A 16,590-nucleotide genomic window follows, 5' to 3' on the forward strand; every position below is an offset into this window, starting at 1 on the left:
TAATGTTCAATTTTGTGTGTACTGTAACCAAAGTGATTTGCCATATCAGATTAATAGTGGACTATTTTCCCTCTTTTTAGGACAGGATAAAAAATGCCAGTACTTACTTCTCCAAGAGGAAAGGTAGAAGTTGTTCGTTGTCGAAGAACAGAATCGCAGGATATTTATTGTATCAAAAACCTCATTAGAAAATTTACCCAGAAGCTGTTTGGGAGGCTTAATATCATCTATCTTCTGTAAGTACTTAGCTAAGTAAGCTCAAGAATGTTTATCAATTTTATCACACACCAGGAAGGGATCCCACTCCTTTGTCTTTAAGATGCTTATGATGAGGAAGTGGGCAGCTCACTGTCAGTGAAGAAACATGTAGCAAGAAATCTCTGGAAACAACCAATCTCTGTGTCCTTTAACAACATGCAAATCGAAAGGTTTCTCATGGGCTTTGGATTCAAGCAAACCTGGGCTCAAATCTCAACTGCTGGCAGTTCATTTCTCCATCAGCCAGAAAGGACATGTTGAAGTTGGCATACTCATCAAGGACGGGAACTACCATGGCTTCCAGTGCTTTGATGAAACCTCAGATGCGTGGCCTCTTGGCCAGGCATCTGCAGTTTGATATTGTTGGAGCATTCATTGTATCCCTGGGGGTTGCAGCTTTGTATAAGTTTACTATGGCTGAACCAAGAAAGAAGGCATATGCAGATTTCTACAGAAATTATGATTCTATGAAAGGTTTTGAGGAGACGAGGAAGGCAGGCATCTTTCAGAGTGCAAAGTGATTTTGGAATATAAAAGGATTTCTTTGGATTGATTCACATAGAAGTATGTCACTGACCTGTGTTCCTGAGCTGTGAATATGTGGGCTGAGAAATAGTTTCTCTTGATAAATAAGTAATTAACAAATAAAAAAAACCCAAATCTCAACTGCCACACTTACTAGCGGATTCACTTGGGGCAAGTTAATGGTATTAGCTATCAAATTTTCAGAATTTATGTCAGACTCTGTCCTTTGGCAATGTTATCTCGTTTAATCATTTTGACACTTCTCTGAAGTAGCTACTATTATTCCCATTTCACAGATGAGAAGGGGAGGCCAGCTCAAGGCCAAGCAAAGTGTGGATTTGATCTTAACCACTACTCTTAAAAGTGTCTTCTAAACTTTAAAGTATGCATACATTTTTTCTTAAAAGGTCTTTTTTCCTCCCATTTTGTTTGTTTACAGACCTTCTATAGACATTAGAATACAAATATCTTTTAATCTGTCCTCTTTTTTTTCTTTTTTTTGAGATGGAGTCTCACTCTGTCACCCAGACTGGAGTGCAGTGGCCTGATCTTAGCTCACTACAGCCTTGAACTCCTGGGCTCAAGCAATCCTCCTGCCTCAGCCTCTGGCGTAGCTGGGAGTACAGGTGCATGCCACCATGCCCAGCTAATTATTTTTCATTTTTTAGAGATGGGGTGTCACTATGTTGTCCATGCTGGTCTTGAACTCCTGGCCTTGAGCAAATCTCTGCCTTAGCCTCCCAAGTTGTTGGAATTACAGGCATGAGCCACTGCGCCTGGCTTGTTCCTCATTATTTTTATTGAAAATATAGATATCCCAGTATTTTGAATTTCATAAAGCTTCATATCAAATACAATTGAAATATTTAAGCTAAGGCAAGCCTAAGACATTAAAGTTTGTAGTTTCTGCTTACCACACTGATGAATGTAATATAAGTGGGCACAATTTTACTGGAAGGTGGTAAGGAATTATATATAAAATGCTTTAAAAATATGTATACCTGTGAAATTATTCCATTTTTTGGCATTATGGTGGACTGAATACCTTAATGATGTCCACTAGATGGGGACAGCTAAAATGTTCATATGCACTTACACACAAACACAAAAGGTAAGGACTGTGCAGACAATATTATCACACTGAAATCAGAAACTTCATGAGATAAGGAGACACCAATACCAGCATTCTCCTTGAGGATTTTTGCCACATCCTAGAAGCCTCATGTTTCTTTTTGACAATTTGCAAAGAACAGAAGATAACTACTCCCTCGACCTAAGGAGGAAAATATGAGATCCCTTTGTATAAAACTGAGATGTTCATTATAAGGATGAACAAATAAACTCACTGCATAAAAATGGACAATAAGGAAAGTAGCCTGTTTGAACCTCAGTATGGAATGGAGAGGCATAAAGTCTCTCCTGAGAATTCATAAGCACATGTTGGTTTTAGATCCATGTTAATTATCTGTGTGGTCCCAAAAACACCAAGTGGAGAATTTAATTGAAAATGGTCACAGGTTAATAGCGTATCCAGGAGACTGGCTGAAATAAATGCAAATCAGTTCTGAAGGGATGCAACTTCAGCTCAGACTTCCAATACTGCCCACAGATGAACTTCCAAGGAACATGAGCTCACAGTCAAAAATCATAAATACACAAAGAAATGTGTACCATTAGTGAGAACCAATAAAAACAAAAATTATACAGGAGAATCAACTCTCAAAGACTTTAAATATTAAGTTACACAAAAAATATAAATAGCTATGTTTACTTTGTCTAAAATGAAAAGATAAGTTTAAAAAAATGATCCAAGAATAAAAATATCATAAAAGTGAATAATCAGGTTTGAACAAGTGAAATAGACCATCTACAAATGAAAATATAATTGAAGTTAAAAGCTCAGTTGATGAATTATACATCATCATAGACACAGTTAAAGACAGAAGTAATGAGCTAGGGGATCAATACCAATAAATTATCTAGAATTGAGCACAAAGAGAAACAAAGGAGTAGAATATGGGGCCTAGTCTAGACAGACTTCTAGAAGGAGATAATAGGAAGGCAGAGTCAATATTTGAAGAAAGAATAGGTGAGAATTTTTCAGAATTACTGGAAAGCACCAATTCTTATGTCCAGAAAACTCAATGAATCCCACATAGGATAAATACATAATGAAATCCACAACTAAATTCATTGTAATGAAAGAGCAAAATGCCACAGCTAAAAAGATCTGAAAAATAACCAGAGAGAAAAGATAACTTATCTGCAAAGAACTAATGATTACACTAATAGGTGATTTCTTACCAGCCACAATGATAGCCAGAAGACAATAGACTATCTTCAATACTGAAGAGAAAATAACAATTTAGAATTGTATACTCAGTGAAACAATTCTTCAAGACCGAGAGGAAAATGAATGCATTTTCTGACAAAAACCGAGATAGTTTACCAATAGACTGCATAAAGGAAATTCCTTAGAATATGCTCTCAGAAGAAGGAAAAATATCTCAGCTGGAAAGCTCAAAACACAAGAAGGAACATAAACAAAAATATGGACAAATATGTGGGTAAGTCTAAGAAAAAATATGACTTGTATAAAACTATAATAATGACTAATTTGTGAAGTATAAATCATACATTAGAACTAAAATTCAGGACAAATACAGCATATAAATTGGAAGGAGCATGATTAGAATGACAGTATTCTTCAGGTTTTATTTAAGAGAAGGATGTGGTAGGTAGTATACAAAGATGTTTCCCCTCCCTCCCTCCGGTGAACCACACATCCTGGCATTTATGCCCTTGTGTAGTCCCTTCTCACACTGAATTAGGGCTGGCCCTGGTAACCCATGGAAAGCAGCAGGAGTGATACTCTATAATTTTAAGTTATGAGAAGTCTTGCAACTTCCACCAGGTCTCTTGAAATGTGCCCTCTCAGAACCCAGATGCCATACTGGCAAAAGCTCAAGTCACATGACTACATGGAGGTGCTCCATTTGACAGCCTCAGCTGAGCTCCCACCACCATCAACCACTATCCATGTGACTGAGCCATTTTAGACATTGAGTCTTCAGATGACTTTGTTTTTTTTTTTTGAGACAGAGTCTCACTCTTTTTGCCCAGGCTAGAGTGAGTGCTGTGGCGTCCGCCTAGCTCACAGCAACCTCACATTCCTGGGCTCCAGTAATCCTTCTGCCTCAGCCTCCCGAGTAGCTGGGACTACAGGCATGTGCCACCATGCCCAGCTAATTTTTTCTATATATTTTTAGTTGTCCGATTAATTTCTTTCTATTTTTAGTAGAGACGGGATCTCGCTCTTGCTCAGGTTGGTTTCGAACTCCTGAGCTCAAACAATCCTCCCGCCTCGGCCTCCCAGAGAGCTAGGATTACAGGCGTGAGCCACCGCGCCCAGCCCTTCAGATGACTTTGGCCACAGCCACCATTTGACTGCCATCACATAGGAGACCCTATGTAAAACTGTAAAAACTGCTCAGTTAAACCCAGTCAACCCACGAGAGATGTAATAAATTGTTGCTTTAAGCTGCTAAGCTTTGGGATGATTTATTTTACGTTAGTTGATAACTGGAACAGAGGGTAAAGACTTTGTTAGGAATATATGTTAACATGGTTAAGATAATCATTAGAAGGACAGACTTAGAGATCATAACTTCTGATCTATAGAAGGAAAAATGGCATGAAAAATCTAAAACAAACCCTGAATCTAAAAGAGGGCAACAAAGGAGGAAGAAAAAAGAGATAAAAAACATAGGATATATTAAAATCACATAATAAGAAGATAGAAAAATTCATCTATAGCAGTAATCATAATTGCTTTTGACAAAATCTTCAGTTTAAAAGATTAAGATGGGCAGATTGGCTCAAAACAAAACAAAACAAAAAACAATTGTATTTTATTTATGAGATACACCTAAGATGTAAAGTCACAGAAATATTTAAAGTGAAAGTATTGGGAAAAAAGATATGACAGCCAAAATCTCATTCCAAGAAGAAAGGGTGGTCAGTATTGCTGTAACAATAGCAGACAACATATACTTTAAGGCAAAAAAACATCCCTACAGATAAAGAGGGTCACTGTATAATGTAAAATGTTTAGTTCTTGAGGGAGTTATGGCAGCTTTAAACTTATATGCTCCTACTGATCCAAAATATATAAAGCAAAAATCAGTAGAACCAAAAGATGAAATAGATATATTCACCATCAGAATGGGAGATTTTAATACCCCTCTTAATAAGTGGGATATCAAGCAACTGAAAAATCAGTAACAATATAAAAGATTTCAACAATCGCACAATTAAAGAACTTGATCTAATGGACATACGTAGAATACTGTACTCAATATTGAAGAATACAAAATCTATGTATACGTGGAAACATGTATAAAAACTGACCATCCGTTAGGCTATAAATTTCAGTATTCAACAAATTTCAGTGCTTAGTATCATACACAACACATTCTTTGACCACAGTGCAATGGAGGTAGAAATCAGTAACAAAAAGATAACCAGGAAACCCCCATATGTTTGAATATTTTACAATGTAATTATAAATACTCATTGGTCAAAAAAGAAATAAAAATAAAAATTGGAATACATGAAGAGTTGAATGAAAATGAAAATATATCTATTATATATTAAATATGCCTGTTTATGTAAATATAAATATATTACATATAAAATATGTAAATTTAAATTTGTGTAATACAGCTGAAGCAGGTGTGGAAGTTTATTGCATTGGAGGCTTCCATGCCTCTTTCTATTCCCCAGGCCTTTTTGTATCCTTCCCCTGCTATAGTCCTCACCTTTTAAATCTGGGCTCAGCTTGTGACTCCACCCAGTATAAGTGGGGCTGTCCTGGTCCCAGGCCCAGTCCTTAAGATGGCCTGGCAGCAGGGCTGGCACCAGCAGGAGGCACGGGAGGCCTTCAGAGTACTCTCTCCCAGGTGCTGGCCCTGTACAAGCCTGAGAGCACCTCCTTCAATATTTGAAACCTGGCCCCTTCTGGCCTCACCCTATTCTCAGTCCTCCCTGGTAGTTTTTGATGCTGTGCTCTTGGGAGCCTTGTGCCACCATGTAAAAAATCTGGCCACTCTGCTGGAGAGACCATGTGAAGAAACCACCTGGAAAGGCCGTATCACAAGGGAGAAGGGTGTGACTGCATGGAGGAGAATTGCAGCACCCATCCTATGGCAAGAAGGAAGGCCCCGCATCAGCCTTTCCAGCAAACCCCAACCTATTTGAGCTTCCCCTCTCTGAGGCACAAGATGTAAATGAAGAAGCCATCTTGGAGGTTCTTGCCCCAGAAGATACCCCTACTGTACCCTATCTGAATTTCTTACCTGTGGAGTCATGAGAAAATAAAACAGAGTAGCTACTAAATTTGGGATAGTAGTCCCCCTCTTATCCAAGGGGAATATGTTCCAAGACTCCAGCAGATGTCTGAAACCAAGGATAGTACCACACCTGATTGCCGTCAGTTTGAACATGTTTCTGTTCAGATCTTCTACCCACAAATTTAATGCCTTTTCCATATTAACTAAGCACTTATGCACTGTAGCCATAACTTTTGCAGTTTGAGGTGTGACAAAAAACTAGCATGAATTTCTTTTTCCATCTTCACAATTTCACAGATTGAAGATTTGTTCTTGTCGTAGATGTTAGCAACCTCAGTTTATGATTTTTTTTTTAATTAAGTTGAGAATTTTCACTTAAGGGAAGTACTTTATGGCTTCTTTTTGGCATATCCAAATTACCAGCATCACTACTCTTGTGCTTAGGGGCCATTATTAAGTCAAATAAGGATGACTTGAACCCAGGCACTACAATGCCGTGACAGTCGATCTGAAAACCAAGATAATACCAAGTGACGGATGGGTAGTAGCATCTACAGCGTGGATCCACTAGACAAAGGCATGATTGATGTCTCAGGCAAGTCGGAGCTGGACCATGCACAATCTCATCACACTACTCAGAACAGCTCACAATTTAAAACTTATGAACAATTTATTTCTGGGATTTTCTATTTAATATTTTCTGACTGTGGTTGATCACAGGTAACTGAAACTATGGACCATGAAACTGTGGATAATGGGGGACTACCGTAAATCAAGAGGTATATCACATTTTGGATAGGAAGATTCAATATTATAAAGTCAATGCCCCACCCCAATCAAAATTCTAACAGGATTGTTTGTTGAACTTGATAATATGAGTCTAATAAATTTATACAGGAAAGCAAAGGATCAGGATAATCTGAAATAAGAAATATAAAGTGGGAGACTTGCCAACTGATGACTTGTGGGTGTAGCAATCAGGACAGTGTGGTAATGGAATTGACAAAAGACTGATGGACCAGGAAATCCCTGAGACAGACCAACATGTGTATGAAAACTCAATGATGACAAAATCAGCGTGAGAACATCAGTGGGGAAATGATATGCCATTCAATGAATCATGCTGGGACAAGGTGTTACCCCTATGGAAAAGAAAATAAGTATAAAGACCAATCTCATGTCATACAAAATTTTAAAAAATCAATTCTATGTGAATTTATGACATAAATGCGAAAAACCTCTAATATCAATGACAATACCTCCTGGATTCCAAATTCATTCATCCAGCTTCCTGGTGGCTGCCACCCCTTGGATACCTAGTAGATACTGTGAACCTAACACGATCTTCCCCTGCCTTCAGTCCATTCTTCCCACACTTTCCCCATCTCAGCAACTCCAGAAACTCCAGCCTTCCCCTTACTCAGACCCCAAACGTGGTGCCATCTTCCTGCTTTCTCTCACATCCTACGTCAGCAAAGGCTGTCAGCTCTGCCTAGCCTGAGCAGGAGGGCCAGGGGATCCGGCTGTCCCTGCAGTTGCCAGTCTTTCCTCAGCCTTCAACAGCTAATCTTTTTATGGGGTATGCAGAAGATGGGATGCAGAGGTGGGGTGTGTTACAACTGGAACCTTTCTAAAAAATTTTTTCAAAAGGCTTACACAGATCTATTTTCTCAAGTCCTATACACCAGGGGTCCCCAACCTATGGTGAGTTGTATAATAATTTCATTATATATTACAATGTAATAATAATAGAAATAAAGTATACAGTAAATGTAATGTGCTTGAATCATCTGGAAACCATCCCTCCACCCCTACTGCCCGCCCTGGTTCATGGAAAAATTGTCTTCCGTGAAAATGGTCCCTGGTGCCAAAAAGATTGGGGACTGCTACCATACAAAGTCATATATTACCTGAAAGTTTGGCCTTTGAAAGACAGTTATTTCAAAAGACAAGCTTCATATTTCTGCTGGGTCTTGGAGTGATTGTGAGGGTACCTCAAATCTTCATGTATCATGTTTATATTTCTGGTTTGACAGATAGGAAAGTATAATAATTTATGTCATGTGGGAGGGGAGTAGCAAAAAAAAGTATGTTAAAAAGGGATCCTCGTAAATGAAAATGTTGTGACCTACCTTAGAGACCAGCATATTTTCGGAAGTAAAAGTAAGTTTACATTTTCATGAATGTCCTGGAGCTTCCAAAACAGCTGCTACCAAGCCCAGGTCGTCTTTTGTTTTTCAGATTAGGTAACTCCTGTCCCCTGGCCAGGCCATCCTCAGGACTTAACATCTTATTTTATAGGCATTTCAAAAAACGGTGGTTCTTTCTCTGGTCTATTTATCTGGTTTCATTTTATTGACTGGCTGCTCAGTCACAGAGATACAGGAATGAATAAAACTGATCTCACCTAAACATCTGGCTAGATTTTATAGGAGAAAATGAGGAGATTGGGAGGGGCAGATGGGAACGAGCTGAAAGAATCCCCCTTGTTGAACACAGACATCACAGTGGCACCGAGAGTGGGTGGAACACACGCCTGGGTTGCCGTTCCATGTGGGATGGATGCAGGGTAGCTCTGGGATCTCTTCTTTTATGGTTAAACCAAGCAGAAAAGGCGGATGCTGTTTCACTAAGATTTCCATCAAGTATAGTTATAGAAAATAAGTTTTGGCTGTATTTGGAAAATTTCCTAAACCAGCTGAATAAAGGAGACATAACTCTAATGAAAAGAGTTGTAATTTCTATTGTGTGTGAAATACATGTGTGTGTATTAATAGGGCTCCTTGAGTTTGGATTTGGCTTATTACAAAGAACAGTTTAAAATCCAGCTTTTAAAATGTGCCTCCTCCTTCTACCTTTTTCTTCCCTGTCACTCCCTCCCTTCTCCCTTGATGATTTTTATTTGTTTCATAGAGAACCTAATGGCTAAGAGGTAATAAGAAGTGGAAAGTATATACACAAAAGGATAATGCTAAAAAAGTTAATTTTTACAGTCAGTTATTTGGAAATTGTAGTGTATTTTCCCACTGAAACAAAGTAATTCGTGGCTGGCTTCCCAGGGCAACCCACAAAAGCTTATTTAATCTATAATGTCTGCAGTATAGTACTGTGCTAATTGCACCATAGAACCTAACCACCATCCTAAGGTTCCCATGGATAAATTCATTTCAAATGTAAATTGGGATTCCAGGAACACATTGTCCCCTGCTTCCCTGAAGAGTTTGGTGGCTGCCCTGTCCCCAGTTCTTGCCCACCTCCTCCTCCCCACCACCCCCACTATGGTCAGAGCTGACATGCACAGGGTCTTATGCCATGGGTGCTTTTTCATCTGAATTAAAGGGAGAATTCTCAGCTGGAAGCCATAGGGCATGGCTCTGGGAGTCTGAGGCAGAGAAGCCCAGAATACCAAGAGCTAGAGGGAGCCACCTCAGGGGTGAAAGAGGGTCAGGGACTTCAGTGAGAATTTGTGGGGTTGCATCTTCCTGTAAAGAGTTCCCTACGTGGATAGTGTATTCTAGAAACCAGAGAGACGGACAATCTGCTGGCTTCTTTCCTTGATAGGTAGTTCTTGGGCTGGGCCCTTGGGCCAGGTGCAACCCTGATTCATTCCCCTGTGGCTGAGGGGTGTGATCAGATACAGCTGCCTATGACTTCCTGTGAGAGGGGACAGTGGCCGTAGGTGCTGAGATTGACATCCTGAGCACAATGTTTCCCAAAGATGCCCATACATCTGGCAGTGTCCATACATCTGGCAATACCCAAGATGCTTTTTCTTGATACATGCATGAGAAATTTTTGTTTTAAATAAATGTCATATCTTTATTTTTACAGTTATCTTCTATTTATAGTGAGGGATACTGGTTTTCCATTTATGGTACGGATATAAAGTTTTTACTAAAATTCTTATCTAAGCCAAAAGTGAATTGATTTAAAGAGAAAAATTGGAATTCAAGAACTGTACATATGTGAGAGATTGCTGTTTGGTGAACTGCTCTAGTAAAATGATATGCTCTCAAATGGGAAAAAGCAGCTACAAATAGGATGGATTGTGTGGTTCCATTTTTTTAAAACACACAAAGTACATTTCAACATGAAGCTGCCCTCAAAAACAGATAAGTTTGGAGACATAGAAACCAAAGTGTTGATAGTGGTTGGTTATCTATGTGAGGTGGTATTAAAGGTGATTTTTCAGATTTTTTTTCTCTTCTTGCTTATATTTTCTCATTTTTGTATGCCCTGAGAATGTATTCCTTTTGTGATGAAAACACAACCAGAAAGCATATATAACTTTCTATTCTCCCCATTGTCTCTTCTCCTTCTCCTTCAGTTATGTTTTCTTCTCCCTCATTCTGCTCAAGAAGGAAAATGGGTAACTCCTGCATTGTTTGTTTGTTTGTTTGTTTTAATACCCCTCCTGCTTCAGGATCCTACATTATTTTTTGAAGGAATATTTAAATCTTTTTTTCCTCTAACTTAAGATAACCAGATCACATTTTGCTGAGAAAGTAAAAACTACATTTAAATTTATGCACAATGTTTCTTCATGTAGTAAACTATATGCTATCTTTAAGTGATAGCTCTTGCTGTCTTGATGGGCCACAGGACAGGGTAGCAGCTGGGTGGGATTGTCAAGACGGTCCCTCTGGACGACCACTAGAACATGAGCTGGCATGCCTGCTTCCTTCCCTGGGCTTTATAAACTCTCCAGGTTGCCTTACTTAAGCAAGGCTCTGCAGACTCTCCATTTCTGCAGCTGGATCAGGTGATATCTCAGGTGCTCAGATTCCATATGAATCAATTAGCCAAGGGACCAGGGCTCAGAGTTTGAAGAAATTGCTTAATGATGCTGATCGAGATGGAGCTAAACTCTTAGCTTTGCTGCTGTGCATAGGTTACCAATTCATCCCAAGTTGCCCGGGACTTTTTTTTAAATTTTTTTAGCACTGAAAGTCCTATATCCTGTGCACCCCCTGGGTCTTGGGCAAAGAGACACAGTTGGCAACCCTCTCTGTATGTGTTAGGCCCAACAGTGATATTAACAACATGGAGAGGATAGGGAAAACTGTGCAGTCAAATATTTTCCTAGCCAATCTCCAAGGGAAGAGTATTAGATACTTAATATGATAGGTATAATATTTTCCCAATGAAACATAATTTTAAATAAAAATTTAGTTGATGGCACCAGTTGTACTGAGAAATGTACTCCCAAAGTTGCTACAACATCATTCTCATCTTTTCCAAAGATTATCAAACCTCATACAGTGGCTGCTGAGCTCCAGTAGCCAAAGGAAGGAGACAATGACACGTCCTCATCTCACTTTTGGTAATCTTATTCATGTTTGCAATTTTGATCATTTCCACAGAGAAAAAGCAAACCTTGCCATCACTCTCCACAATGACAAGGAAGAGATCATGGCCCAGGCCACCTTCCTGGACTATCCCAACTGGAATGTTGCCAAGGAGGACGACTGGGTGTCAGTGTTTCGGGAGCTCGACAGCGATATCCCTTGCACAGTAAGAAATCAAGCACAATGCTTATTAGAACAGCCTGAATTTTGAAGGGAGGTCCTGTGTTTGCAATTATGTCTTTGCAGATTTGGGACCAAGCAGTCCAAAACTCACAAAGAAAGTGTATGACATCATGACAGTTAAAAGTGAAGTTAGCTGGTAGGGAGGAAAGGAAGGCTGAGAGTGAGGCCAGAGGGAAAAGGAAAGGGTAGGAAGTAGCCCAATCAGCCAGCCACTGGCAAGGCCCAGATCATTTTCAGCTAATGAGGGCTGAGAGCAGGAATTAGTGGAAGTGTCAGACATGTGCTTCCCAGGTTTCACATTGTTCTCTGGGCGTCAGTGTCCGAGGTCTTTAATATGCTAGGAGGCTACCTGTCATCTACACATTTGCCCTCGTAATAATGACAACAGAGCGTCAGACTTATGTCATACTCTGTGATTTTCAGAGAGCCCTCATGGACTTTGGCTCACTTGATGTCTTCTAGCTGCAGGCACATGACAACCTGTCGGCTAACAGGAGCTAGGTTAGTGGTTCCCAGGAGTCCAGCCTGGGTACCTGGTGCCAAGCCAGAGCTTTCCCTGCATGAAGCCTGCCAGAGACTGGCCCCAGTTTCTGTGGAGAGCCAGAGGCTGCAACTCTGAGCAGCACCATGCCTGTTGGTGGAATTCAGCAGCATGTCCCCAGAGCCCTGATGTCAGAAAAAGATGGAATGCCAAATGGGTGCATGAGTGAATTCACCCCTCCCACATGTGTGTTCTTGCACACACACACACCCCACTAAGCAAATCATTCAGCATTTATTGAGCTAGATGGTGCCTTCCCATTGTCTTTTGTGCTCCTTCCTACCCCTGCCACCCATACACCCAAGTGTCACTGTCAAAAAATTATCCCAAACTCAGAAATAGACCAAAAAGATTCTTTCAGTCCAATACTTGCACTTCTGACTTTCTATTGAAAGTCTACTTTGCAGTTCTGTGGGAGCAGCAATTAACTTGCAGATTTTTGTCCATTTCGATATAAATAATTGCTCAGGTGAAAGAGCTAACTTCAAAGGTTATGGTTTATGGCCTTATAAGATGTTAACCATTTTGTATCTAACCCAACAATCTTATTCTTATATTCCCTTATTAAATCACCTGAAGTATCCAGCTCTTCAAGTACAAGGAATCGTTTTTATCATCTCACTAATTGCCTCATTAATTGATGAGTTAAAGTTGAATAAATCTCTGACATGTGTTCATTTTATATTTGCATTAGGGTTATGATTTTGCCTTTTTGAAAATTGTAAATTAACACTATTATTCATAAACTCATTTCACTTTTGTTTCTTGTTCTCTTAAGGTTGTTTCTTTTTGAGCTATTTCCAATAACAGTATAGAGTTGGGCCATCCAATTTGGTAGCCACTAGCCATAGGTAGCTATTGAAATGCAGCTGGTCTAAATTGAGGTGTGCTGTAAGTCTAAAATATATAACAGGTTGCAAGTACTTAGTAGGGAGAAAAAAGAGTGTAAAATATCTCATTAACAATTTTTATACGGATTACTTGTTAAAATGATAATAATTTGAATACATTAAGTTAAATAAAATATATCAAACATTAATTTCACTCATTCTTTTTTAATGTATCTACTAAAAAATTTTAAATTACATTTGTGGGGCTTGAATTATTTTTCTGTTGGACGGCTCTAGTATAGAGCTTTAAGGTTTAATGTATTACCTATTCTAAGGATATTTGCGACTGAGGTAATGATTTTTATCTTAAAGCTAAAGAATAAATTTTGAATTGTAATATTTCTGATGGAAGAGAGAATTTGGGAGACAAATCAAGCAAGTAATAAACCGTGTACTCCTAAGACTAGTCCTATTCAGAATGTAAGGCAGATGTTGAATAAGATTATGGTAGGATTAAATGAACTAATACATAGCAAGTGCTGAAAATCGTTTCATCGTCGTCATCTGGACTTTAGGGTTTGTGTTTGCCTTTTGGAATTTTTCAAGCTTATGAATCAAACTCGTGATTCTTCTCTTGCCTTTTCTTGCACAGTACAATTTCTTCCAAGCATTTCTGAGTCAGACACCATCCAACAGGAATGGAGACGAGGCACATCACGCAAGGCTATCTGGAAAATAACTCAGAAAAAAAGAAACACAGGCAGTGCTCCTGCTATTCTGATTTGGGTGCAGTCAACCACTTCACATTTGTGCTATTTCTAGAATTTAAGGATTTGCTTGTGAACAGAGGAGTACTGAGTTGAGCAGATCAGTGTGTAGATGTTATTTAGGCCACTTAAAAAGTCTTTGAAACTGTGGGACAAAGCTCTTTAAAAACTTGGAAGATTTAGCCTGAAAGTCATGTTAGAATCTTGCTGCTTCGAGTTTTCGGCTCCCAGGTTTTCTGGATCCCAAGAGTAATATTTGATTCTGACTCTGGGAATGTTGAACAAAACAAGCCATTGGATTCATAACGTGGCATCTGCCTTCCACCCTTCAAATTCATAAGAGAATCTTTCCCTCATGTCACATGAATAGAGCAGCAGCTGCTGACACAAGAGCCTTGGGAAAAGGGTGATTGTCTTTCACTTGGCATAGACACCCCTGAGGACAAGACTACTGAGTTAATAATCGATTTCACTCCCCTGCAGGCTCTTCCCTGCCCACAGCTCATTCGTGAGGGCAGGAGGAAGGGCAGGCGCTCTGGCCTCATTTACGATCCCTGTTTCCTTGAATAATTCTGAACTAGGAGCACAGAAGGCAGCAAACAGAGCCAGTGAGACAGCTCAAAGGCCGCCTGCTTGTCTCATCCTTAGACATAAAATATCATCTCCGAGTGCTGGCAGCTGTGTCTGTGGCTGCCCTGAAACCCTCCTCCCAGCTTGCACTCACCTAGCCTGAGTGCTGACTCAGCCTTTAATTCGTGTTCTCTCTTTTTCTTCAGCCTCTGAATACGTTATTTATGCACCTCTTTGTGGCCGTGGATGAGTATTCCGTCGACTGCTGCAAAGAGATTATTCTGTGAGTGGATGGGGCCTTACAGATGGTGAACATGAAAGAGACCCTGTGGGTAGTTTTGAAATATTTTTTTAAATGACATGAAATTCTTTGGGGTGTTTATTTTACTTGTAGTTTTGGCTATATTAAGGTATTTATTTTGAATAGCGGTGATATTTCTGAAAGAAAATAATTCTTTGAATCTATTCTCCATTCCATAAACTGTTATCATTTGAGTAAAATGGGTAGTGGAGTCATTTAAAGAAATGGATTTGAGGCCAGGCATGGTGGTGCATGCCTGTGGAGGGGCTGAGGCAAGAGGATTGCTTGAGGCCAGGAGTTCAAGGCCAGCCTGAGTAATGCAGGGAGACCCTGTCTCTAAAAAAAAAAAAAAAAAAGAAAGAAAGAAAGAAAAAAATGGATTTGCGGGGAGTAGGAGAATAGTAAAGCATTACAAGCTTGGGTGCTTCTAAAAACAGTTTTCCTCAATCTTATCTTTAGAAATGTTTATTAACATGACAGACTGCAGAAGCATCCTGAATACTAGGGTGCATAGAAATATGATCAGCAGAACTACTGAGTCATGGTGATGCGTCTTTGACAGCCTGCACAGACATTTGGGGGCAGTGGCCTCAGCTTTCAAATCACTTTGTAATGTCACACCAGACCATCCAGATGCCAGGTCAGAGGTTAATATTAGCAGAAATCTGGTGTGCCATATGAACATGGCATGCTTTATTCTCTCTCCCTCCATGGGACTGATAGAAAAGAGGCCCTTTGGAATCCAAGGAAAAGTAGAGAAGAAAAAAAATTGCCTTAAAGATGTTCTTGCCTCTGCAGGCAGGGTGCAAAGGAGCCCACGTAGATTTATGAACACCCCATTTTTTTACTGATAGCATTTATCTGCATAAAGTGCTAGCTAATGAGATTGCTTTGTTATTAACATTCATCCTCTCTTTCCTTGCCAGAACCGTGTTTAAGGCAGTGCCAGAGCTGCACTTCATATTTCTCATAGTGCCATCCTACATGAGCCTAGGTAAGGTCCACTCAGCCACCTCCTGTCCCAAGTAGTGAACACAGAAAACTCATGCTCAGAATGGTGCTTTGGGGAATGGGAAATAAGAATTGTCTCCAAGTCCTAAATGTGTCATGTGCATATTTGATTATAACAATTAAAATACAATTTAGGATGGAAACTACATTTTGTTCTGAAGTCCCAAAGTTATTCCTTGGCAAAATGAGGACATGTTTCTTTGTCTCTGTGATTTAGGCTCGACCCTCGTAACTGTTTTTGACCAAGTGGGGAACGTTCCATGTCTAACACACTCAGAGGACTTCGCAGTGCACGTATGTCACAGGCACAACCACTACCCTCAGCTGCACATTCGCAAAGCCAGGTATAGTCGAAGCAGTGCCTTGTACAACCTAAGCTTCACTGGGACAGTCACCGTAACAAGAGTCTTTGAATGACCAATGCTAAATGAGCATAGCTTGGATTAAACTTTTTTTATAATACCTATAAGCATTACTTCATTTGGAGATGTTTATAGTTTCCCTTGATGACATAATTGCAGAACTAACTGATGATACTCATTCGGTTCTATGTGGCTGTAAAGTTATGCATTTACTTCTTAGGGGTTTCTGAAAATACGTAATCCTTGGTTCCACACCAGTAGAATAACTTCCAAATAAAAAAAAACTTAAAAATGAATCTACCTATTCAGTTTTCCCAGTAAAACCCACCTATTTTCTGACATTCAGTGAATAAAGATGCTACTGACCCCAAGGAGGATTTTTCCAAGTTGAAGGTCTTTGCCATCAAGTGCCCCATGCGAAAGGCCCCAAGTCCAGCGATCTTAAGGAGCTGGCTGTGGCTGACTGTTTTCCAAAGATGGCCACCACACCATTTCCCACCCTGCAGGCTCCCCTGCAGTGTGACCTTGCCATTCATCTCATCA

At 39.7% G+C, this 16,590-nt stretch overlaps 1 protein-coding gene across 1 annotated transcript in view; it reads left to right on the forward strand.

Annotated features, from left to right (window-relative positions):
- Window positions 1-93: 93 nt before the first annotated feature.
- The window catches only part of CFAP61 (cilia and flagella associated protein 61), a 255,956-nt gene continuing 239,459 nt past the window's right edge, over window positions 94-16,590 (forward strand). The window contains exons 1-5 of the mRNA XM_012657219.1: window positions 94-236; window positions 11,498-11,648; window positions 14,580-14,656; window positions 15,601-15,668; window positions 15,903-16,029. Coding sequence (XP_012512673.1) covers window positions 94-236; window positions 11,498-11,648; window positions 14,580-14,656; window positions 15,601-15,668; window positions 15,903-16,029 — 566 coding nt within the window. The remainder of the gene's footprint in view (window positions 237-11,497; window positions 11,649-14,579; window positions 14,657-15,600; window positions 15,669-15,902; window positions 16,030-16,590) is intronic.

This window comes from Propithecus coquereli, unplaced genomic scaffold, assembly GCF_000956105.1.
Source record: "Propithecus coquereli isolate 6110/MARCELLA unplaced genomic scaffold, Pcoq_1.0 Scaffold533, whole genome shotgun sequence".
NCBI classification, from domain to species: Eukaryota; Metazoa; Chordata; class Mammalia; order Primates; family Indriidae; genus Propithecus; species Propithecus coquereli.